Source organism: Leuciscus leuciscus (genome assembly GCF_965113295.1).
Source record: "Leuciscus leuciscus genome assembly, chromosome: 1".
In the NCBI taxonomy this organism is placed as follows: domain Eukaryota; kingdom Metazoa; phylum Chordata; class Actinopteri; order Cypriniformes; family Leuciscidae; genus Leuciscus; species Leuciscus leuciscus.
This window is the reverse complement of record NC_138725.1, coordinates 11317529-11344927: the sequence shown is the minus strand read 5'-3', so window position 1 is coordinate 11344927 and position 27399 is coordinate 11317529. Positions and strand designations below refer to the sequence as shown.

General features: G+C 37.7%; 1 protein-coding gene and 1 long non-coding RNA gene across 11 annotated transcripts in view; one reads left to right on the top strand and one right to left on the bottom strand.

Moving 5' to 3' along the window:
* The window catches only part of LOC309498270 (uncharacterized protein), a 174192-nt gene that overhangs the window by 27001 nt on the left and 119792 nt on the right, over positions 1–27399 (bottom strand). For 2 of the 8 annotated variants that reach the window (XM_082168870.1, XM_082168872.1), the window contains 5 exons: positions 8164–8250; positions 7857–7943; positions 7675–7767; positions 7431–7505; positions 5655–5768 (listed from right to left, as the gene is read on the bottom strand). The exons of 5 other annotated variants lie outside the window; for them this stretch is intronic. In XM_082168870.1, coding sequence (XP_082024996.1) covers positions 5655–5768; positions 7431–7505; positions 7675–7767; positions 7857–7943; positions 8164–8250 — 456 coding nt within the window. The remainder of the gene's footprint in view (positions 1–5654; positions 5769–7430; positions 7506–7674; positions 7768–7856; positions 7944–8163; positions 8251–27399) is intronic. One more of the 8 variants, XM_082168871.1, reaches the window with a different exon arrangement.
* LOC309503126 overlaps positions 1–27399 on the top strand; it is an 83263-nt gene that overhangs the window by 34086 nt on the left and 21778 nt on the right. The window lies entirely within an intron of this gene.

Genomic DNA, 27399 nt, shown 5'->3' with positions numbered 1-27399 from the left:
TTAAATAAGTACTAAAATTATATATAAATTGATATAATCATTTAATTTGCCTAGCTAAAAGCGTCATCCACCTCCGACTTCCGGTTATTAGCGGCAGCTGACGTCAGCTGCCAGTGGCAGCTACTTCCTGCTGCCAGCTGCCGATTTTTCGCTGAACCCCTACTGTTTGTTCTCCTGCCCTTGCAGTAGTTTCCGGAGCGCGATTTACAAGGCCATTGCACACTGAGTCCGAAATTTTCGTATGCGTTTTTTCGTGTTCGTCAGCAGTGTGCAATGGCCTTTAGTGTATATGGAATTTACAGCACTTTACTGTTTACGCAAAAGCAGTAGTGCTACTGTAAATGAAGAAGACAGATTTTTTTTTAAGTTTGTATATGCATATTGTATTTATGTTTTAGGCCCCCCCCCCCCCCCCCCCCCATCTTGTTCTGCAGATGAAAATCATGAATCTGCATTCTCATTTTTAAGCTATGCAAACACTGGATGTTTAAAAGTTAAATAAAATAAATAAATAAAAAACCACGTGGATGGAAGGATTTAAAATGAGTTCTTAGTGAGAGACCAGAGTAATTTTTATATTAGCATTTTCTCCAAATTTTTTTTTATAATAATAATTATATATATATATATATATATATTTATATATATATATATATATATAAATTCACAACTGGTTCCCATACAGGTAATATAAATGTATTTTTATTTTATTTTAAATTAATATGTTATATATATATATATATATATATATATATATATATATATATATATATATAGTTATATATATAGTTATATATATATATAAACTTTGCTTACACCTCACAAAATGTAAATTGTTGCAAAGCCCGCGCAACAACCTGGCAGAATGTAAACTGAGGTTTGTGTGACGTCACGTGTCGAGTGCGCGCTCATAACGGACGTCCCTGCTGAGAGAGAGTGGATCGCTAGACCAGCTGGGGGGTTTTCTGAGGTAAGTGCTTTTTACTGAACAAATTTATTTTATAAGTTACTTTTACAAAGTTAACCATTACCAATATCAATTAAATATAGCTACATTTATGAAGAAGTAAATAATAAAATCTAATAGGCTTTTAATAACAGCTCACAGGACAGTCTAATTTTCCTCGAAACTGCCGCTTTAATATCCCATTAAATGCCATAGTCATGACTGACTGCCTTTTCCAGTAGATGATCATGGACCCAATCTAATATTTACAGAAAACAAAGGTTTTGTGTCTTTTTTGCTACCAGTTATGGCATATTTTACTCGTCAGTTAAATGTGTGGCGTTTTGAGGTAACGTTAAGTAAGTTAGGCCTAGCGCGTTTCCTCAAAGGCTCTCTCGCGCGCTCTCTCTGCCCCAGGCCCGGTTCTGTGGGGGTGCTGCTATACACCCTCAAACACAAGCAAGAGAAGCCTTGATTGATACGGTTATAATATATTGGCGAAACAGATTTGCCAAACCAAACGCTCCAGTGCATATTTGTGCTTATTTGCTGGAGAACGCAGGAGTTTTTCAGGCTCGTGAAAACTCTCATTAACAAAGTGTAGACAAGATGTAAGAGATGTGACAGCTACGTATAAATGCTGGATTCACTCTGTACAGGACCGAAATATGACATGTTAAAATAGTAAGGCATTTAAAGCACTGTAAAGGCAGACTAATTGAAAAATATTCATTGCATGCAAAATATATGCCAATTATTGGTAAAACTGTCATCTGATTGTGTAATTGATGAATCTAGAAGTCATCCTAGATCTGTCATTTATCATGTTCATAACATATAGTCATTAGCCAATAATCATTGATGAATAATAATGTTTCTTCTATTTCTCTTTTCCCTGTGTCAACAGGAGCTAACTACAGCCCAAAGCCTCCTTTAAGAGCCTCAGCACTGAGCATCTCTGGCTTTGTAAGTATGTTTTGACTAACTATCAGATGTGATAAATTATGTGATTAACATATTGTAATGCATAACTTGCAGGGCTCTACACTTACATTTCTTTTAGGAGCACTTGTGTGAATCAAGAAACATTTCTGATTATTTTCAGTTGTACACTTTTTTCAGGATTCTTTGAATAGAAAGTTGAAAAGAACAGCATTTATCTGAGATAGAAAACACTTCTGTTCAGTCAGTATTTATTTATTTGGTTGTTGAATGAAATTAATACTTTAATTCGGCAAGGATGCATTAAATTTACCTAAAGTGACAATAAGAACATTTGTAATGTTACAAAAGCTTTCTATTTCAGATTTAAGTTTTAAGGGCCATAAAGTTACTCAGTGTACCTTTAACGTAATTGTACATTCATGCAATTAATAGAGTTCCCTAACAAGGGATGTGCAATAAGCTATTTAAACTAACTCGACTGGTAATAACTGCTGTTGCACAAGTTGATTCCTCGTCTGTCCATGAACAAATTTAGATTAAATAAACTCATGACCATTTCTCACACATTTTCTCTGTTTTTTTTTTTGTTTTTTTTTCAGATCAGCCATCACAGTGGTTTACCGGTATGGAGGCCAGTCAAGACCAACTGGGATGCTTTTTCATGCTTTTTTTGCGTATTGTCATGATCCCTGCTTTGATTTGTTATGAATTGATTCTCACTGAACTCAAATGGCACTGCGAATTGGGTAAGAGACAAACATAAATTACTTAATTGGGGAAATTGAGAGATGAAACCATGCTGATGACCTCTGTCTGTGGTGAAGTAGTGGGTTTGACGTGTAATTAAACTCGAGGTTCTGTGGGGTGCGGACTGGATCGATTCCATTCCTAGAGCTTCCGGACAAATCTTTGGGGTGCGGACTGATGGGGCAGTGAACCCGAGGTTACCCCGTGAGTCAGTCCTAGAGCTTCTCATGTACCATTTTAGGGGAAAATCTGTTTTTTTGGATACGTTGATTTCTTAGGCGTGCCGTAAGAACACCACAGACACAGTGTAATCACCATGGGAAAATCTCAGTGTAAAACTGGGAGATATGAAAAATATGATACACCGGTGTATTGCAGATGAGAAGTTTATCGATGTATTATCTTTTTACTCTTTTAATTCATTTTATAACTGTACTGTACATCTTTTTATTGTTTTTATAACTGTTTTAAAGTGCCCCTATTATGCTGTTTACTACAACACTTACTGTACCTACAACAGGTTTACGTGCATCAAAGGTAAAAAAAAAACTGTTGAATTTTCTCATAATATACATTTGCACATCACCACATTTTTCAAAGATTCTTAAACGGCTCGTCAGATGAATCAATCTCTCTAAATCCCTCCTTTCCACATGCTACTGGCCAGACAGCTCAGTCTGTTGTGATTGGTTTACTGCATACAGCGCGTGTCTTAAACAAAAACACCCATTGCCATAACAACATCAGCTGTCCTGAGGCTTCCTACACCGTAAACTAAACACAGTAACAAACAATGACCTCGATTTACCATTTCAATCCGATCGCGAGTCCAATAATGAAACACTGGAAGAACTAGTTATTCATCCCGAACCTCCATCACAAGGACGACTCAAGCAGGACGTTTCTCAGTGATACACTGCATTAATAGACACAGTTATAGATAATCCTGGCCCACAGCTGATTAGCATAGGTATTTCAGTAAGACAGTGATAATGTGAGTTAGCCAGTTAGCAGGAGACCTATACAATATACAACTCAAAACTAAGTATTTTGAACTCCATCTTCCAAGAGCAAGTGGTTTGTGAATCCTGCATTGAACTCCGAGATTTGAGAAGCTGTTGTCAGTGAAATAAAGGGAACACAGCAAAGTTTAGGATTATACTGCTATGATATCATGGTAAAGATGAACTTTAACCACTGATTCTTCACATGCTCGTCCTTGGGCAGTGAAAATAAAACTGGCTTTACCGTCACATTGTAGAGCACAGCGTCTCCTCAACATGATGCTATCCAGCATCCACAGGGATCAGCTGTAGTGTTTGAAGGGGTTTCAAGTTTTCCCTGGTGTCGGCAATATGCTAATGTATCGTCTTGACGTCACAACTAAATGGCTTATGACTCGTTTGAAAAACGATTAGGCCTCAGAGGCCTCGTTTACACTGCTGGTCTTGATGCCCAATTCTGATTTGTTGGCTATATTCGATTTTTTTTGACCGTCCGTTTACAAGTTCTTTCAATTGTGACCATATCCGATTCATGTGTTTACACTTGCCATACTATCTGAAACATTGCGCATGATTAAAGGGTTAAATTATCTTACACAGATGGATGAACGCGAAATATGCTTGATGCTAGCTCTGCGATATATGCGAAGTTCGCCAAACATCACTATGATTATGAGGCGGAGGAGGAGAAAAGTGGCATCATTGCAGCCTGTGCTCATGCTTCAGTTATTGTGTGCGAGAGAGATCTCAGGACTGGTGGGAGCATATTGTGACGGGCTTTAACGAGAAGCAGTGGGTCCGAAATTTTAGGATGAGCAAGCCAACCTTTGATATGTTGTGTCAACGTTTGTCCACATTCCTCTCCAACGACGACACGACACTTCGACAGGCCATCCGTCCCTTTGCAGACGCGCATCGGGGTTGCTCTCATCATTAAACCGCGGAGACGTCGCCTAATGCCTCAGAAAATCCGATCAGCCTGTTTACATGACAGTCGCATTGGCACATATCTGATTTATATCTGATTTATTTCACATATGAATGAGGCCTGAAACCGATCTCGAAATATCCGGATGCATGTGTTTTTTTTCCTGTTTACACTGTCATACACATCCGATCTGTGTCACACATGAGCAAACAATCTGAATTGGGTTATATTTCACTTGTAAACGAGGCCTTAGAGCTGTTACACACTACATGAAAGGTCATTTTCAGAAATCCATAATAAGGGCACTTTAATTTTCCTTGCTTTTATTTTGTGATTATTTTAATTCCTTACTGTGTAAAGCACTTTTAATTGCCAAAGTGTATGACGTGCTATATGAATAAAACTGCCTTGCCTAATGTTGCATCACAATAAATAAATAAAATGGATGTAATTGATTGTGAGAGTGAATAAAGAATATGCTGATGTTTATGGACTCAAGTCGCTTTTTTGGAATTTATTAAATTCAATAGCATTCATGTAAAATATAAATAATAAAATAGTGTAAAATGGGCTATAATACTGTAAAATTAAATTGCAATAAGGGCATCATACTGTAAAACACATTTACAGGTAAGCTACTGTAAAGGGGAAGTTACCGCAAACATACCAATGTCTATCAGTGTTTAAATCACTCGATGGCCTGAGACTGAATAAACCAAAGACTTGATAAACTCATGACTTTACTTGCTGATTCACACCATCATCTCAGTTTATGTCCTTTAGTGGACCCTGACTTTCTTTATTACTCATTTCACACATTTTAAAATGTACATTTGGTTTTAATTTACTTTCTTTTTTTATTCTATTTTTTCATCACTTTTATTTTTCTCTCTTTCTCATGTAAAACTCTTGAGTATGTGAATAAAATCTGCTTTATAAACTCTCCTTGTCTAATGGAATTAACTGATAAATCAGGTCTGATATTATGGTTTGTATATTTTGTAACTTTAACTCCATTAATCTGGTAAAACATGATTTCACAGCTCATATATGTCACTGACTCTTGATGGAAGGAAATACTTACTGTAAATAATATAGAAGAGGTTTATCAGGAGCACCATTATAAAGAGGACTATAATCATGACACCTTCAAATCCGGCGTAACTCAGGCTTTTGTCATAGGCAGATTTAAACAGAACTGGAATAAAGGAAGAGAAACAACAATTACTAACATTAATACAGATCAGAGGAATTATATAAACCCTTCTCATTTAAACAGAAGCTTTTATACACAACATTACAACACAGTCTCTGTCTGATCCTGACCCTTGACCTTTGTGCTGATTACATGACCCCTGACCCTGACATGACCCTGACACATGCTGAGATGATATTCAGAAGTAGCTTTAGCTTCAGTCTCAGTCACTAGCATGATGTCGACTGTAATAATTAATGCACTGTTTCCATAATGAAGCGGTGTAGATTATAAATGTGTTCAGTCACACAGAGATTCAGCGCTGAACATGTTGATATACTGACAACAATACAACAGTAACACAAGACACTTCACAGTATTAATGTCATGTTTTTAAAGGGATACTTCACCTCTGGAAAGATGAATGTGTATTTAAAATAGGTCATTTATGTAGAAGAAATGTGAAATTATTTTTGAATTTGGAGCTTTCTAGACTGAGAAAAGCCAGAAAATGTATTTTTGGCTTATGTGGATGAAAGACAACAACTCCCAGAATGCACTTGCTTCGCTGCCCTAGGAGGCCACTCCCAAGCCGCGCCTACCAGTTAGAGAGCGCAGTTGAAAACAACAAGGCTACTAGTGAGACTCTGACGCATATGAATCACTCATCCGTCCATAAGGCTAGCTACCACCGGAGCTTGAAATTCATTTCACACAAAATGTCTAACGTTAGTTAGTTGGCGAACTCATTAATGAATTACTCCTCATTTGTATTTCTTTCGAAGTGGTGAATTATTGCATGGTTACGTTACCGGGATGTTCAGTCAGATGCGGTGCGAAACTAGGATGGTTCACAACACAAACGTCCGTGTCCTCGTGTGATTCAGAGATTTCGTCCAGGAGAAATTGGCATCGTTTAAATGCTTTGCAGCAGACGGACTCTATCTCTGTGTTCGTAGCGGTTCGTAGTTGCATAGTGAGATCACCGGCGCCACCAGTCCGCCCCCAGCTCGAGCCAGTCTGGGCTTCTCGTCCGCGACAGGCAGGTCTTCTGCCTCGGCTGCTCTTCGCTATGCGGCTTGTAAAGGTAGCCACAAACACCTGATTCGAGCATCAGACTTCCGAAATCCTCTTCTTCTACATCATATTGAGTAACGTTACCCTCCGCTATTGTCATATCTTCACAGCTTGCTCCACAGTGCCTGTTAGCTTAGCTTCCAAACAAGATGGAGGATATTGCTTTTAGTTTCAGAAAGTGAAGTCCCACCCACTGATCTGTAATAGGCCTGTAGCGTGAGCGGGTCCCGCCCCCTGGAATAATGAGGAGCTAGTGTTTGTAGTCTCTACACTTTTCAATGAAATGTGACTTCCTGCTTATTATGACGCAAAATGATGATTTTTACGTCATAATAAGCAGGAAGTAAAACACTTAAATCCTTATTTCTCCCATCTCAGGGAAAAATTAATGAAAAATCCACGTTTATTATAATATATGACTGGGTTTCTAACAATACAAAGCTTAATGCAAATGGGTGAAGTGTCCCTTTAAGATTTCCTGCTGGATATTGAGAATATTACATCATTAAATGTAATTATTGTTCAACTGTTAATGTGCATTAATGTGTTTATGATAATGCCTGTGGATTTACATTTGGATTTATTTACCTGAGTAAAAAACTGCTGAGAAAACAATATATTCTGTTCTAAAACTGAAAATTCGAACCCATGTTTTAATCTTGCCTGTAAAACAGAAAATATGAAATAATTACATCCACAATATCATTTACAACAGGAACACAATGAAACACAAATGTCAATACAACACTGAAACATTTTTTTATGTAAAATTCATTGTGTATCATAATTCATATACTGTATTAATCTATAAATAATAATAAATCATCCATACCTGTGAAGTTATTGATATATGGAGCCGTCCAGAGCAACATGAGAGGCCTCAGAAAATAAAGAGCAGAACAAGAGACCGACTCAAACACAGATCCTGAAACACAACCACACATTACTGTACATATAGACACATATATGAATAATCATAATGCATTGATAAACCATCAGTCCTGAAACACTGACCTTCAGAAAAACCCCAGAGGACAAAAGCAAGAAACATCAGAATATTTGGACAGAAGACGAGAAACATCTGAAGACGAAAGACTGTGTCTGAGAGAAGAGACACAATAACACATGATCAGTTCATCAGTTATTATTACATTTAATCATTATTTACACTATATCATTATCAGTCATTCAGTTTTATTTAAAACACACATCTCTGTTCTTTCTGGCCATTACATTTATAACTGAATGAAACATAATATTATAAATAACTGAACACTGATGAAGGATAGAAGAGTTGCTCTTTTCTTTTCTGTTGACTCACCCAGTAGTCTCAGCAACACACTTATATCGGTTGAAAATGTCCTGTGATTCTGAGATAAGCCACTGTGAACTGTACATGTGTATTCTCTACATGTTGGAAACACTTGAGAATAATGGTCCATCATTAATAAGTAACTAGGAAGTAATGCAGGACTAATCGGTAGTTCTACATTAACACTTCAACTACTACTATTAATATCAAATTTAGGACTGAGATAATTCCTTAGGTAATCAATAATTACTGAATGAGATTAGCCTCATTAATAACTATCAACTAACTATGACAAATTATAAAGAATTACCAACTAATTACTAATCACAATATTAACGTGTCTGAGATGTGTGTGATTGTCTTAAAGATGGTCATAAAACGCATCACTAATTACTCTAGTGATCTGGATCATCATTTTAAAGTGAAAACAAAGCTTTGAATGTATTGACAATGACGAATCAGAATAATGATATTATTATAAATACGCTGATTGATGCAAATCAGAACCACAAAAACACACTTCACAAATATACAATATTCAAAGAAAAGAGAGTCATCTTCCCCCATTACTGTACAAAAAAAATTCAACAATACTTTAACAGCTGCTACCAGAAATATCTTTATGTTTTATAATTTAAGTCTTATCTCATCTTGGTGTTGTATTTGTCAAAATATTAATGACTAATGATAGCTCACATTAATTAAACTCGTCATCTAAAACAAACTTTTGACTTCTTGACTTTTCTAAACTGTAAATAAATCCATAGTAAAATCAGCAGCAGCTGTTAGATTTACCATCCTTTCACACTCAATAAAGATTCATTATTATGATGATGTTATGATTATTAGGTTCAAACTCATTTCCCACTGAATCCCAGTAAATCAGGATATGTTCCTGTTATAACTGTACCTTCAGTTTGAGATCTGCAGTAGATCAGCCAGCAGAGCAGAAGTGCAGATCCAGATGCAGAGATACAGAGAATCAGCATTATTATGTGGAGAGCAGAGAAACCTGTCAAACACACACACTTATTAATGCTGTTATTGTGCAAATGTCCTTATATATATTGCACAAATGTGTCCTTAAGTACACACACACACACACACACACACACACACACACACACACACACACACACACACACACACACACACACACACACACACACACACACACACACACACACACACACACACACACACACACACACACACACACACTTAGCTAAAGGAGACATTCAATAGATGTCTACTGTTTTATATCTAATTATAAATACTAACCCACACTCTAGCAAGCTTTGAAAATATTGAATAAAAGGTCTAAATGTAAATCATCATAGTAAAAGTTTAACTAAATGTGATTTTTTAAACTGGGAAAATATTATTACATTTGCAGATATTTTTCTTGTGTATAACATTTAGCATGGTATGTCTCCACCTCCACTTAATGAGTTTATTAGACAAAATCATAACTCATCTACTAGAGGAGATTGTACAATAACACATAGAAGAAGTGCTTTTGGGCAGTCAGCCTTTTCCTATAGAGCAGCACACACCTGGAATACTGAACCTACAGAATTATGAAATATTACATCCTTTACTTCTTTCTCTGCATCAATACAATGATTATTAGGTAATCAAACATTTCTTCATAATTTGGAGTAGTGGTTTATTTCCGTCTCATATTTAAATTCATTCTGTGTTTGTGTAAATATGCCCTGGTTATGGCTATGTTTGCTGGAATGTGCTTGTATATGATTTTCCATGTTTTATGTACTTATGGACTTTTCTTTATTATCAACTGCCAGGGACTACAGATGAAAATGAGCCTGTATGGCTAAATCTGGCATAATTATGATGGACACGAGTGCTCATGTTAATTAATGTGCATTGTCAAGTCAAGTCAAGTCAAGTTTATTTGTATAGCGCTTTTCACAATACAGATTGCATCAAAGCAGCTTCACAGTATTAACTTAAAATAATACAACAAAGTTTGTTTCAAGAGGAATTTATTGATTGATAAAATTAAATTAAATATCCCCAAATGAGCAAGCCAAAGGCAACAGTGGCAAGGAACCGAAAAACTCCATCAAGTGACCTAATGGTGTCCTAAAACTCCATCAGGTGCCTTAATGGAGAAAAAAAAAACCTTGGGAGAACCCAGGCTCAGTCGGGGGCCAGTTCTCCTCTGGCATTGGATAGAGGCCGGATTGTAGTTTGAACTGTAGGATTATATGAATGCCTGGCTGAAGAGATGCGACTTTAATCTAGTTTTAAACTGGGAGAGCGAGTCTGAGCAACGAACAGTATCAGGAAGACTATTCCAGAGTTTTGGAGCCAAATGTGAAAATGCTCTCCCTCCTTTGGTGGTTCTGGATATCCTAGGTATGACCAAAAGCCTTGAATTTAGTGATCTTAAAGAGCGCGATGGATTATAGGGCGATAGAAGATCCGTTAAATAGACTGGAGCTAAGCCGTTTAGGGCTTTATAAGTCAGTAGCAATACCTTGTAATTAATACGGAACTTTATAGGTAACCAATGCAGTGCTGATAAAATCGGTGTTATATGATCATATTTTCTTGATCTCGTAAGAACTCTAGCGGCGGCATTTTGGACTAACTGTAGCTTGTTTATTGAGGATGCAGGACAACCAGCTAATAAAGCATTACAGTAATCCAGTCTCGAGGTCATGAATGCATGAACTAACTTTTCTGCATCAGAAACTGATAGCATATTACGTAGCTTAGCAATGTTTCTAAGGTGGAAAAAGGCTGTTTTTGTAACATATGAAATATGATTTTCAAAAGACAGGTTGCAATCGAGTATAACACCCAGGTCTTTTACTGTAGAGGATAAAGTAACAGGACATCCTATGATGTTAAAGTTGTATTGTGCGAGGTTTTGTGGGCGGTTTTTTGAACCGATAAGTATTACCTCTGTCTTGTCTGGATTTAATAAAAGAAAATTACGCGTCATCCAATCTTTTATATCTTTAACACACTCTGTCAATTTGGAAAATGTAGCGTTTTCATCCGGCCGTGATGAAATATATATTTGAGTGTCATCAGCATAACAATGGAAACTAATTCCATGTTTCCTTATAATATTTCCAAGTGGCATCATATATATTGAAAATAACAGAGGGCCTAATACAGATCCCTGCGGCACTCCATAGTTTACTGGAGTTATGATCGATTTTTCTCCATTTAAATAGACAAAATGGTAGCGGTCAGATAGGTATGATTTGAACCAGCTTAGTGCTTGTCCTTGAACACCAGTATAATTTTGTAGTCGATCCAAGAGTATTGTGTGATCTATAGTATCGAACGCAGCACTAAGATCAAGTAAAACTAGTATTGAGATACAGCCTTGGTCAGAAGCTAAAAGTAAATCATTTGTGATTTTAACGAGCGCAGTTTCAGTGCTATGATGCGGTCTGAATCCAGACTGAAACTTTTCATAGATATCATTTTGTTGCAAGAAAGATCCCAGTTGAGCGGACACCACTTTTTCTAATATTTTAGACATAAATGGAAGATTTGAAATGGGTCTATAATTTGCTAGATTATTATGATCTAATTGTGGTTTCTTAATGAGAGGTTTTATAACTGCCAGTTTAAATGTTCTTGGAACATGACCTAAAGATAAAGACGAGTTAATAATATTGAGGAGAGGATCTTCCACTACAGGTAACACTTCTTTCAGTAGTTTAGTTGGTATAGGATCTAATAAACATGTTGTTGTTTTAGAAGAAGTGATAAGTTTATTTAACTCTTTTTGTTCTATAGTTGTAAAGCACTGTAATTGTTCTTTCGGGGTGATAATTGAAGCTGAATTATAAGGCGCGATTGAAGATTGAACGTTTACAATTGTGGTTCTGATGCTTTCTATTTTCTCAGTGAAGAAGTTCATGAAATCATTACTACTGAACTGTAACGGGATATTTTGTTCGGGTGACGTCTGTTTATTTGTTAGTCTAGCCACGGTGTTAAATAGAAACCTTGGATTGTTTTGGTTGTTTTCTATTAGTTTGCGGAGGTGCTCAGCCCTGGCAGCTTTTAGGGCCTTTTTATAACGCGACATACTGTCTTTCCACGCGATTCTAAAGACCTCTAAATTAGTTTGTTTCCATTTACGCTCTAAAATACGGTTTTCTCTCTTTAAAACATGCGTAGTATTGTTATACCATGGTGCTTTATTTTTCTCTCTGACCTTTTTTAATTTAATAGGTGCAACCACATCCAATGTTCTAGAGAGAATGGTGCTCATAGTGCTAGTTAGTTCTTCTAGTTCCTCTGTTTGTTTGGGTTCAGGCAGCAGCTGAGACAGATTAGATAAGCAATTTGAGAAATTATCTATGGTGGATGGGAGGATTGTTCTGCCTGGTTGATAACGCGACGCCGCATGACATATTACAGCAGTACGTAATATGCAAGTTACCATGTAGTGATCAGTGACTTCATCACTTTGTGGAATGATATCTATATCGGTTGGATCGGTTCCACGTGATATAATTAAATCGAGTGTATGATTAAGACGATGAGTTGGTCCGGTGACGTTTTGCTTGACCCCAAATGAATTTAATAAATCTGTAAACGCAGCTCCTAACGCATCATTTGGATTATCTACGTGTATGTTAAAATCTCCAACAATTAATGCTTTATCGACATTGACTAATAGGTCTGAGAGAAAATCTGCAAACTCTTTTAGGAAATCAGCGTAAGGCCCTGGCGGTCTATATACTGTAGCCAAGGCTAGAGATAATAGGGATGTTTTTCTAACATCTAAGAGCGTAACATTTAGTACAAGTACTTCAAATGAAATAAACTTATAACCCGTTTTCTGAGTAACATTTAGAATATCTTTATAAATGGTTGCAACACCTCCGCCACGGCCAATCAGACGGGGCTCATGTTTATAACAGTATCCAGGAGGAGTAGACTCATTAATACCGAAATAATCATTTGGTTTAAGCCAGGTTTCAGTAAGGCAAAGTACATCGAAGCTATTATCTGTGACTATTTCATTTACAATAACTGCCTTAGGTGTGAGTGATCTAATGTTAAGAAGACCTAGCTTTAGAAATAGTTTTTGTTTACTAATAGCAACATTTTCTGTTTTAATAACAATTAGATTTTTCCTAGATCCTGCATTAGATTTATTATTTGATCTCACTAAACGAGGAATAGACACGGTTTCTATGCAATGTTCTACACTAGTATTTATAGCAGTTGAATTGGTGCAGCAGAGACTATGATTTGGACTTTTGGTTACTAGTCAAAGGGTATTTAACATTTTGGAGATGTTATCTGACAGAAGATCCGCTCCGAATCTGCTTGGGTGTAAGCCATCAGCACGGAAAAGCCTAGGACGCTCCCAAAACAGATTCCAATTATTTACAAAGAGCAGTTTCTGCTCATTGCACCATGACATTAACCATTCATTTAGCGCAAATAATCTGCTGAACTTTTCATGCCCTAGTCGGTACGTGGGAAGCGGTCCTGACACAATGATCGTTGTTTCAGGCGATGTGCTGCGTACCGTATCGATTAGATTCCTGAAGTCTTTCTTCAGAATCTCCGTCTGGCGCAGCCTGATGTCGTTCACTCCCGCGTGCAGGACAACAGTTCCGACGCGCTCGTCACCGTTCAGGATCTCGGGAACGCGAGCAGCGATTTCAGAAACACGAGCACCAGGGAAGCAGTGACTTTGCACCTTACTTTTACCTAACGTAGCGTGTACGTGCCGAACGATGGAATCGCCGATGATCACAGCATCGCGTTCTGTTTCGCGTAGAGGGGAGAAGCGGTTTTGTGTGGATAACTCGAAAACCGGGAGGGTCGGAGAAAGTCTTGGTCTAAACCTGACTCGCGTCTTCCGCTGCGGAACCACCCAGGCTTCGTGGTGGCGTGTTGGAGCCGGAGTGAACGAGACCATGGCTGATTGCGACCGATGCTGAGGAACGCGCGGAGTAGACGCGGTCGGAGTCAGCGGGTTAGTAACGTTAAACACTGATTTGTGTGCATCGGCGCGTGATGTTTCAAGAGCCAAACACCGGTCTCTCAGCTCGGCCTGTCTCAATAAAAGGTTGTGGATCTGTTTCTCAACAGCTTCCAGCTCATACTGCAGTGCGTGAAGCTCAAATGTGTCCTCACCTGCACCAAGCGGTAGACTACTTACATCTGATATATTCGCCATTTTAACAGATGGACAGTGAGTTAGCAACGAATATACCAGTGATGCTATCAATATTAATACTAATTTATATTATAAGTTTGTTTGTAAGTGAGTGTGGAGAAGACGCGTTCAGCCGTGATCCACGGACGTAACCTTTAAGAGTATGCAGCGTTGGATCACTAATAGGCTTGAGACGCGTCTGCTCAACAGTCCGCGTTGTAACTATGAGGTTTTTTTAGTGGTAGGGGTGTAGAGTAGACGCACGATAGGCGAAAAAAAGTGTTTGTTTATAAGTGAGTGTGGAGAAGACGCATTCAGCCGTGATCCACGGACGTAACCTTTAAGAGTATGCAGCGTTGGATCACTAATAGGCTTGAGACGCGTCTGCTCAACAGTCCGCGTTGTAACAATGAGGTTTGAGCAGTATTGCTTCTCAGTGAGGAAAAGTAGAAAATGTTCGTTGTAAGCGAGTTTAAAGAGAAAAATCAAGAATTATAAATCAAATCGATAGAGCTCCAAAAACAACAACGCATTCAGACGCAACGCATGATAATAACAGGACAAGACATTACTCACAGTGTTTGTTGAGTGTTTCTTATTCACCTGAGCTTTTATGAACTCAAAGGCGCGAGAGAAAATAAATAAATAAAAATAGCTGAGCGCACACGGGTGGCGCGTTTACAGGCTAGCGAATTACTAGCGTGTTGTGCGTCAGGGTTGGGTAAGCTGTATTTAGTAGTAATATAAACAACTAGAAATTGTAGTAAATGATGGTTCAAAACAAGGAAATACGAGGCTAAGACGGAGCTTACAGCTCCGAAGCAAACACACTCACAGCAGGCATCGCGGCAGAGAGAAAAATCAAGAATTATAAATCAAATCGATAGAGCTCCAAAAACAACAACGCATTCAGACGCGACGCATGATAATAACAGGACAATACATTACTCACCGTGTTTGAGTGATTCTTACTCACCTGAGCTTTTATGAACTCAAAGGCGCGAGCGCGCGAGAGAAAAATAAATAAATAAAAATAGCTGAGCGCACGGGTGGCACGTTAACAGGCTAGCGAATTACTAGCGTGTTGTGCTAGTAGCAACGGAAGCCAGCGATGTTGGGCAAGCCGTATTTAGTAGTAGTATAAACAACTAGAAATTGTAGTAAATTATGGTTCAAAACAAGGAAATACGAGGCTAAGACGGAGCTTACAGCAACGAAGCAAAAACACTCACAGCAGGCAGCGAGGCAGACAGGAGCAATCCTGTCATTTAAAATCACATTGTGCCTTTTAAATAAAGGATAAAGAATGTGAAATGTGTGTGCGAAGATGAAAGCTGAAAAATATGAAAGAACTGTGTGACAAGTTTTGAAAAAGTACTGAGAAATAAGTCCTAGCAATTGTATATATATTAAAAAAAAAATTACTGAAAAGATAATTGCAGAGTATCCCATGAGAAAGCAAATCATATACGTATTTAATATAATAAAAAATGAATATGATAAAAAAACTAAACTATATAAATATTAAAAAAAATATATTGAATGTTTTTAATGTTATTTGACAAGCCAAAACTGTCCTTTTAATAATTTCATGCAAGTATTATAAAAATAAATAAATAAATGAAATGAAGGATTAAACTGTGCTTTGTGTGTGACTGAAGTTACAGCTAACATGTGCCTATCATGTCTCTTGTGAAGATCTCTGTCCTAAACTGTGTGTGCCGCTATAAGCTGTGTGACGTCATCTGATCTCAGAGGAACTGACACTCTACACTCATTTCTTTGCATTTAATGCTGTTCAGTTTTTGTCCATTAAATAAATTCATTCATCGGAATAAATCAAAATGACTTTTGTAAAGGGATTAGGTGATTGACAGCAGCGTTTGCCTATCAGCAAGTAGTATCTTCTATTTAAAGGCTGATTGGCTGTTACCTGGGATGCGTCACGTCCGTTTTCCCCTTTTGTTTGCTCGTGTTGAGGTGGTTGTAGGTAAGCGTGCTATGTTTTAATAGGTGATAATTTTGGGAATTGTTGGGGTGTGCATAACTTTAAATCGTTTGTATGTTAATCATAGTGCAGCTTTATGTTTTGATGCTGGTGTCCTTTCGTACTGCTCAGTGGATTTGAAGACTGTTCGCCTCACAGATATGTTTATTGTTAAGAGCCCGTTATATATAGGGCTGGTATGGTTGTGTGGGCTTAACATTCTCTTCGCGTACTAAATAGGCATGATTCCCTGTATCCCACTGTGTTATTGGTGGGCATGAGTCTGTGACCAATCCGTGTCTATAAAGCGTGCTATCTGGCGTGATATCCTGATGGTAAGGGTTTAAACGCAACTATAATTGGGAGTGGGGATAGTATTATGATTGGTAACATCTCCTTTTGTGTTCGTTATAGGATTCTCCCTCTCGTTCTCTGCGGTGACTGTTTGCTGCTGTCTTCACGCTGTGTGCTGCGGTTTATACAGACGCGATCATCACCATTAATAAAAGGGGACTGCTCGTTTGGTTCTTATCGTGGCGTTTTAGTGCTGCTTCACATCTCTGGCTTGTTTGGGAGGCCTGATTAGCTCTTTTTGCTTGTATAGGAGCTAAACTGGCCTCTGTTTCCTTTTTTTTTTCTTTTGATTTAAATAAATGTATTTATTTTTTTACTTCTGTGGAAGTAAAGTTTGTCTGACTTGGTTGAATTGATTTGCTTTTTCTTTTTCTTTTTGTAAAACCAATTAACTGGTTATAGCTCTGGATGCATGTGATCAATCATCTATTAATGCATCTCTATTTGTGTGTGATCATCGACTGAGTTCAAGTTGTTTTGTAGTAATCTCAGGTGACCAACTATTTGATCCTTCTAAGGTGTTATTGTTTTTCTCTTCTTATTTCTGTTTGTTATTGATATTCATTGTTGTGAGGACTTGCTTCATTAGCGATGTCCATATTGCCATTTCTGTGTTCATATCTATAGTTTCTTCTTTTTTTTTCTTTTTTTTCTTGCAGGAGCTGGGGTCTCACGGGTGGATTGCTCTTCCTCCTTGTGGTGGTGGTTCTTTATCGTGTGCGGTGTACACTTTTGAGTGCTTGATAGTGTGATTAGACTGCACAGGTGTGCGTGTGCGTGGACGTGTCCCTCGTAAAACCGAACTCTACATTGATTCCTGCCATTGGGAGCCTGCCGTTATTATTTATTTTTTGTTTTACATACACATAACTGCTACATACTAAGTTGGGTTGTATTTTTTTGTTTGAAGTGGGGTTTCTAGTGTTTCTTGTTGGTTTTAGTGTCCAATATTTTAAACCATTTTTGTTTTAATAAACATTTGTATTTTTTGCTCTCTACTCACGTCTCTTGTCTAATTCTATGAGGAAACCGAACCTGTGTGCTTTACTCAATTTTTGTGGGGTGAGTATTTTCCCTGGGGTTAACTCCTAGGGTGGCGTAGTCGGACCTTCTTACTAGTAAAAACTTGGGCTTGTGTCTCAAAATTGCACCGTCCCGCCACACTTTGATGGAAATTTTGAATCTTAATAAACTGTAGGCTATATACAACTGGACTGTGGCGAGGGGGTCGAGGTTCAGCGAGGTCTGCAGCGGGAGAGAGAGTCGGGAGACGAGCGCTGAGTAAATAGGTCAAGTGCAAAATAACAAACACATGTGTCTTGTTGCAGTAACTGGCGTGGAGAGACTGGATAAAAGCCGCCGGGAAATGGGGAGATGAATAGACTGGACTGAGGACTCGTGTGAGCTGAGAATGGTTGCCCGCTGTGAACGGAGATGCTGATTGCTTTGATCTAAAGTGAACATTTGTGGAAGTGTGTTCAGCGCCAGTTTGTTTTGTTTGTCTATTGAAAAAGGCATAATAAAAGCACAAGTCCAAGTCAGCTGACCCTGTCTTCTTCCTTCCTTGTTCTGAACATTACTACATGCATGTAAATAATTAACTAAATTACACGTGTGTATTAGTTTTTTATGACTCACCCAGTTGCTCCAGCACTACAGTTGCATTGGCTGAATCTCTTCCAGCAAACACTTGACACATGTAAACCCCTTTATCCTCAGTTCTGACGCTCTTCAGTCGGACAGAGAAGTTTCCTTTGGGGATTTCAGCAGTGAAGAACTCAACTCTGTCTCTGTATCGCTCATCTGATGATTCTGGAAAAGTCTTGTTGTTTTGGTAGAGCAGAACAAAAATGTCTTCATCATCTTCATTGGTTTTCTTCCATGAAACCTCATCAAAGTCTTCAGGTGTGATGTGAGAGTCTACAGAGCAGTTCAGAGTGACGTCTTCACCCACATATGCAGATATGGACCGATCTGATCCTGAGACTAGCAAACGCTCTGAAAGAAAAAAAACAGTGTAAATATCACATACAGTCAAAGTATTTCTGAGATCCATTTCAGTTCAGACTCACCAACATCTTTTATTTGAACCTCAGTCTCTCCAGACTTCTGCTGTCTGTGAACTGTACATGTGTATTCTCCTTTATCTTCAGCTCTCAGATTGTCCAGACGGAGGGAGAAGTTTCCATGTTTAATCTCCTCAGTAAAGAAATGAGCTCTATCTTGATAATCCTGCTGCTGTGCCTCTGGTCGACTCTCACCACCTTCATACAGATGAACTAAAGTCTCTGATTCTTTCCTTCTCCATTCCACCTCCAGACCCTCCATTAGTAAAGGTTCATCAACATAACAGGGCAGAATCACTGAAGATCCCAGAGGAGCAACCAGAGGACCAGAGGGACCGCGCACACTCAACCCTGAAAACAAAGGGGAAAGAGAGAAGTGAAATAAAGCTGGTTTTGTAGTAAAAAAAAACGATAATGAAATTTGTAGCTGTCAAAATTTGCATCCCTATTTTTATATTGTAAAATGATATACTTTAGTTTGAGGGTATAAGCACTGAGTTCCTCCCTATTTTTTCTTGTTTTACCCAATGCCAAGCACATACTGCATGATTTTAGCCCAGACTTTCACTCGCCAACAGTGGAAATTGCTGACAAATGCCTGAAATCTGAGGTAAATCGATGCTTGTTTACATGAGTGACAATCGTGTAATGTGTGCTATCAAAGACCTATCTAAGAGAAGCTTCTAGAAATAGAGTCTCTTGCTCTATCTGTTTACCACTAGCGTATGCTGATGACGTTTATTATTCTATACTAACTTGCGTCGTAGACTACGATTCAGTAAGTATCATCATCGTACAGTCTACATACACATCATATCTAAGTTTATTTCATGAGTACAGTGATTTGTAATGATCTAATAGGATTGCCGTAATAGTAGAGTCTGTTGCAGGCATAAGGCTGAGGCTGAGGTCAGTTGTACTTCTTGTGTTTCTCTTTTCTTCAGTGATTCTGCTTGTTAACAGCAGGTGTTCATCACTAATTCTCAATCATCACTTAATGAATCACTTAATTACTGCATTAAGTCCACTCTTGAATGGTCTTAGGCATTGTCCACATGGAGACGCGTTCCGCTGTACATGTCAAGTCAAGTCATCCTCATTAATATAGCGCTTTTAACAATGTAGATTGTTTCAAAGCAGCTTTACAGAGATAAGCGTATAATTTACTAATTAATGTAGGTACGCGAAGCGAATTTTCCCGACAACACTTTATCTGTAGAGTGGTAAAGGGATCCTCCATAGGGAGAGACTAGTTGGCACTTGTACATGTAAAAAAAAAATTGTATCGTATTACAATGTCATCCAGACGGATCCGGTGTTTTGGGAGCCTGAAATTGCTATTATTTGAAACCGGATCCGAAAGGGGATAAATCTGAAAACGACACCCTTGTGTTTTCGTGTGTACAGCCAATCGGTATATTTTGTGAAACGATGATGTCATCACCCCACGTGTCGACCCTAGTCAGACACGCTACGTCACGCATCAGCAACAACTACGACTACATGCCTGTGTTCGTTCTGCAGAAGCTACAAGCCTCTTTTATTTTTTTTATTCATTATTTACTTGAATATATTTGTATTTGATTTCTTAATTTTACTTCTTTATTTATATTTTCTTTCTTATGCTATGGTGCTTGTCGGTTGTCTGATTAAGACATTTCATATTTTGTACCAGGCCGTTTATGGTTGTTTATATTGTTCAATAAAGTTCTTGGTAAAAGTAAAAAAGAAGAAGAAGCTACTGGGCCTATTATTATTGTATAGAGCGCATAAGGTTTAAGTCTTCTTCTCCGTATTTAGCGCATCTCTGAGGCAGAATTACAGCGCCACATACTGGTCTGGCATGTTTACTACATCTTTTTGAGTCGGTTTCAGTGGTTTCGTGTGTATGCAGATTTTTCTTAAGATGACGCCATGTTTACAGATTTTTTTTTAGAATGAGGGAATAAAAAGATCGGATAGGCAAAGCTCTGGTTTCATGTGGATGTGGTCTCAGTCTTAGTCTTGGTTTTGACCTTGGTCTTCTTGACTACACCTCTGTTATCTATTATCTCAAACAATGGGTCTCAATCTCTAATAATATACATATTCATACACAAGGAAACTTCTCATGAAAAAAATGCACCTACAGAGCAAGACTGGAAATGTTCTGCTTCAGCCCCAAATAGTTTTAAATTAAATGGACACATTCCCATGGTTAACTGTGTCAAATTAAATCTTTTTTTTTTTTTCACAAGCAAATGTTTATGAATCATTGACAGAAATTCTTTCACTTTCATTGTTGTAGAAAAACAGGTTATAAACACAGGGTCAAATCAGGTAACCAGGAAATATAACCTGAGAAAAAATATTGAAGTACGACACAGACTGACACACCTCAACAGGACACCAAACCAACCTTAACCTTAACCAACCTTAACCAGTGTTAATCAAATGTTAATCAAAATGTAAACATCCTGTATTTGAGTTTGTTTTTTGTCTAGATTCCAGCTCTGCTCACTCTGGACCGTCAGCTTCAAGAGGTGCATCATGGGAAGCATTTAAACACTGCTTTTTATTTATTTATTAAAATGTAAAAAAATTGGTGCAAAAAGAAATGCATATTTGTGCCTTTAATTTTGTGCCTTTTCACCAGCATTAGGTTAAAGAGAGAAAAAAAAAAAAAAAAGTATAAACCATCAGATATTATTAGAATGACAACCACAAATATAAACATAAGCAGATCCATGTTAAGTTATGATAAATCATAATCTCTTTGGCTTGTCAAGTCAAAATGTTTTATAAGAGATAATTCTGGTGCATTCAGACACGCTGAAACATGTTTTACTTTACCATGAAACTGCATTAATCCAGACAAACCAGTTCTGATTAAGTTGGAAAAACATCATCATAAAAAAAAAAATGAAAAGCATCTCTAAAGGAAGTAATCCAGAGTCGACACCAGAGCATATGAACTATATCTATTAAAATCGCATTCTGGCTTCCCCTTCAGTTAAAATCATGTTCACTTAAATAAAATAATATTATTATTAAAAGTGTGCATTAAAAACATTTATTTTGTGATTCCACTTGCCATGACCATTGTTGGGTTTTCCTCATTCTTCCCAGTCTGTGTGAGTATTCACAGCGGTGGGTTTAGTTTACGTGCTGATTTAATAAGGCCGTATTTCTTGTCACTGATTGTATGTTATACTTGTATAATTGTGACTTTAAGTCCCCCTGTGATTGACACACGTATGTTTCACTGAGTCTTTTCTTTCTTTAAGTGGTTTTCTTTACGTTGATTAATCCTTTAGCGTCGTGCATTGCTGTTCTCACTGCTCTCAGTGCTACACGAGTCCTCATAATCTTTCACACTTACATCAAATTAAACAGAGTAAAGATTATGCATATTTATTATACTGCACGAGTCCTCATAACCTGTTTGTTATATATATAAATTAACTGAGAGAAATATATCAGTATAAAAGCTGTAGTTATAAATCTCATAATCATCGTTGTCGTCATCTCAAGTAAATCAACCTACAACTACTGAAAGCTTAAGACATCAAGCAAAGTCATGTTGAAAATTAGTTGGATTCAGATGTACTCTTAATATTTACTAATTATAACACATGATTTTACACTATTGAAGGAGGACACATGATGATGTTTTTTCTTCACTATCAGGTAACAATAATACATTTTAAAAAGAAAAGAAATAAAAAATGTTGTAAAGAAATCCATATAGGCACAAACTCATTTCAAGTGTTTTAGCAGAAGCCTCTACCAGCAAAAAAGATAAGATCATGAGCAACATAAATTGCTCCAAAACCAAAACTGATACTGTAAGTTTGCAGATATTTTAAATAGGACATAATAAACAATGTGCCTTGCCAGACTTAACTTGAAGAGAGAAAAACAATGCACATACCGTTCGATATAACTGGAATCACAGTCAGAGAAATGAACATAAGCAGGTCCATGTTCAGCTGAAGTTATGATCATCTCTCTGGATCGTCAAAGTGAAATCTGTGAGTGATCTGGTGCATGAAGGCAGTGTGTTTAAACTTGTATTGCTTTCTTCCTTGTGTTTGACAAAGAAATTTGAATCTGCAGCTCATCCAGATAAACCGGTTCTGATTAAATGGAAAAACATCATGAAGAAAGTGAAATTAAAAATTAAAAAAGCATCTGTAAAGGCAGTATAGTCTAAAACGTCTCGGTTACATATGGTAACCCTCGTTCCCTGAGGGAGGGACCGGAGACGCCACGTCGAGACCGACGAATAGGAATCTGGCTAGAGAGGCCAATCTACTTCCAGTGAAACCATTTGCATCAGCTGTGCAGCCTCACAGCGCGGGTATAACAAACAGCTGGTGTTTGTGCACTTTGTCACAATACCACACACAGGAAACAGGAGTAGATCCAATAGCAGTTTAATAGGTAATCCGTAAATCATAAAACCAGTCCAGGCAGGGGTCAAAATCCATATAAGTAATCCATAAACGAGAAACAAAACAAGAACCGGCAAGAAAACAGCCCTCCAATGTGGTGTGACGAATAACAAGGACTCCATGACAAACACTGAACCAACAGGGTATATATATACACAGAAACTAACAAGGGAACGGGAAACAGCTGAGTGCAATGAACAGTGATGAGTCCAGACAAGGATTGTGGGAAATGCAGTTCATGAAGTAATGGTGACAGTATGAGGAAGAGACCTCTAGTGGACACCCGAGATACACAAACCAGACACTGTGACACACTTCAGTTTTTTGCTGAGGAGCCAAGCCTGAAAAGCTGGTCACCCCAGCGGGCAGCAGCAGATGTGGCGACGGGACGTGGCGTCTCCATTCCCTCCCTCAGGAAACGAGGGTAACCATATGTAACCGAGACGTTCCCTTTCGGTCGGTCAGTCGACGCCACGTCGAGACCGACGAATAGGAATCCCTACTAAAGGGTCACAGCTGCTGCACCCCATCCAGCGCCCTGTGTAAGCCTCCACACCTTGCCTGGAAGGACGATAGGAGAGGGCTTACACCGAGAGTATCTGTCACTGTTGTTCCATGATAACCCATACAGTGAGATTATTGGATAACACTGGGAAAGCATGCCCGATCTGAGAGAGGGGAACGCTGTGGGAGCTTCTTAAGGGGAGTTATGTGGGAATACACCTATGGACTAACCCGAGGGTTGTACTGCATATGAGTAATGGGTGACTTAGCCCAAGGGAAAGGCACAGGCTTCCATTTAGGAGCAGCCGTGGAGAATATACACACATGGGATCCCTGTAGGGTCACACATATGGGACCTAGCCTAGACCCGGTTCTCAAGGATTCAGCGGATAAAGGCCTGGCACCGGACGCTCCCCCATGTATGGGCCGAGGGTGTTGGAGGACTCAACAACTGAGAGAAATATATGTCTACTACCTCAGACTTAACGTTTGATCTGTACATCAGCATCGGGGAATAACATAATCTCGGTCACGACAGAGAAAGCTGTGCAAAACTTACATGTACAAAAGTAACAGTGAAGACTTCAATGTAAACACAGCTTTTGTGTCTTTATCAGCTTTTCCATATGATAATCATCAGATTTCATCACCCTGATAATAATCACAAATGGCCTAGGCCTGCTGCTCGCTCCATTTCTGTAATTCAGCGAATGAATGAGTCTCTCACCCGTTGCTCTATAGTGTTCTTCGTCAACAGCCGCTTGCACCCCCTGGTGGTGAGGCCGACTAACAGCTATGGAGATCAGCAATCAGCAATCTACTGATATTCCTGCCGTTCCCGGATGTCAGATGTTGAATTTTCTGTCGAATTTGAACCACTGAATTTGTGGAAGCGAAATAAAATGGACCGAAAATTGCCGGTCGAATATTATAGGTTGTATTTTTAAACAGAATGAACATTTTGAAAATGTTACCGGCATAAACGAAACACAAACAAACGAGAGTATAATGCGTGAATGTGGAGCAGGTCGTGGGGGGATTGTATATTGTATACTATAATTGTATATTGTATAATGGTCATTGCAGACCATTTAATGAAAATGCAATCGCGAGTGTCTAAACTGAGTGTAAACGCAATTAAGAAAAATAGCATTTAAATGATCATTTTGCTACAGTTTTTGCTTGAACATGTTAAACATATCTGATCATATCTGTAATACATTTTAATTTTAATTTTGCAACTTATAAAGCGCTAAAATATGTAATCAGTTTACATATTAGAACTAGTGTATGAAATGGAAAATGTAAATTGTATAATTGAATTATAATTTTCATTTAGCACCAAACATTGCACAGATGTAATGGAAAATGTACATTTAAATACAGAAATGCATTGCCATTTTACATATTGCATTTCAAATTGAATATTGCTGCCCATATGCTTCCATATTTTCTTGATGAACAATACTGGAAATATTGCCAAAAACACTTCTCTCCAAACAGCTTGTGCTGCAAAGCTCCTCCAAACCTGTGATCAATCCTATTAATAAATTCATTACAGTTCAGAGTACATGATTGTTTCACGGTGTTACGTCCTTAGGGACGTTTATAGTGTTTTTGGTGTGTTTTTGTGTTTCTCCTTTTGGTCTCTGGTCTCTCTCTCTCTCTTTCACTTTCTTAGGCATCGCTGATTGGCTGTTTTGCCTTTCAGTCATTCGTAATGAGTGGGTGTGCCATGTGAGGCACTTAATATACTAATTTATGAAAGTTAGGCAATTTATGTTAGTTGGTTTGTAACTAAAATTCTCGATAAAGTCTTTAAAACACCTGACACTTTTTTATTTTATTTACTTTGTTATAGTCCTTCTTAATAAAGAAAAACAATAGCGTTTAAACTATCACGCTACATGAGGACGTGTCAGGTGAATAGCGACAGGGAATGACGATCTGGGGAAGCCACACAGTTTGTCAACCGTGTATGTGTGGATGTCCATGATGGATTTTGTCATGTCCAGCTATTAGCATCATGTTTAATGTTGCTTGCATATGAACGAGCTCAATTTACATCAATAATGCAAGCATCAGTGTTTGTAAGTAATTCGAATGCCATGGCAGACCTGATTTCTTGCACCATTGCACATTGGAGACGACTTCAAATTCCCTCAAGCGTTTTTTTTTTTTTTTTTTTTTTTTTGTGGTACAATCGCCACTACAGTAACAATATAAAAAAAACTAAAAACATTAATCTGTTCAAGTCCATTCACTTACAATCTTTTTTATGTAACTTCTATGTACATTTTATTTCATTGTACTTTGATCTATCTCTATCTATATATATCTATATATATCTATCTATCTATATATATATTTGAGAGCAGGGCAACCTAACACTTTTTGACTCTCAAGTTTGTGTAAATTCACTTTGGTTTCAGAGAATTATTATTATTATTCATATTAATTTCACACATGTCTAGTTGTCGTGATTCCTGTCTTGTGTTCCACTTGTTTTGTGTGTACTTTTGTCATTTCCTATCTTGTGCTAAGTCTTGTAGTCCTATGTAGTTTTACATGTTGATTCATCTCCCAGGTGCGTCTTGTTTCCTCATTTCCTAGTTAAAGGAACCATATGTAAGATTGTGGCCAAAACTGGCACTGCAATCACTTTCAGATTACTGTAGAGCGGTGGATCCAATCTAATAAAAAAATTATACAAGACAACTAAAACAGTGGCGAGTTTTTCTGCTGTTAAATCAGAATTAAACAACTATCTCAACTGTTGAATAACAGATATAAGATTAAAACAATATCAGATTTCTCTCATTTTAAATAAACACAAAAAAACAGAGATGAAAAATTTACTTCTGCTATGGTTAAATACATGTTCAGTGATATCTTCCAAACATTTTTGAATTTTTGTGCAATTTTCTCTATATATAGTGTTGATAAAGCAACTAGTAAATACACTAAGTTTCTCATGCTGGCATGTGTGGAAGTATTTAAAACAAGTGTTTTACAACTAGCCCATGTTAGTAGATATTACTGATAGACAGTAATTGAATTTAGACATGTTCAGACACAATATATATAAATATAAAATATATATTTTTGATTTTGAAAATATCAGCTGGCACACCACTGTATATAGGTAACATAAAAAGTATATTAAAGTTACATAAAGTTACATTTTGGTTTTTTTTGTCAACATAAATACATTATGCTTCCTCTGGTGGTGTGAAAGAGAAATTACATGAATAAAAAATATGAATACATCTCCATTTTCCCTCATTTAGAGAACACTACCTACCACTCTTTTTTAAATCTGTTGTTTTGAATCTCTATTTTGACAAAAATGCCATGGTGACATCATTCATATGTGATGATATATGCAGTAAACTCACTTCTAAAGCGCTGTGAAGTCTAAAGCACTGTAAACTCATTTCTAAAGAAATGAAGACCTAACGTGTGTGTGTGTGTGTGTGTGTGTGTGTGTGTGTGTGTGTGTGTGTGTGTGTGTGTGTGTGTGTGTGTGTGTGTGTGTGTGTGTGTGTGTGTGTGTGTTTGGTTTATATTACATTGTGGGAACCAAATGTCCCCACAACTATAGTAAAACCTGAGATCACCTCCATTGTTGGGCGGTCCCCACGAGGAAAATGGGTTAATAAACATACTAAATTATATATTTTTGAAAATGTAAAAATGCAGAAAGTTGTGTGTGATGGG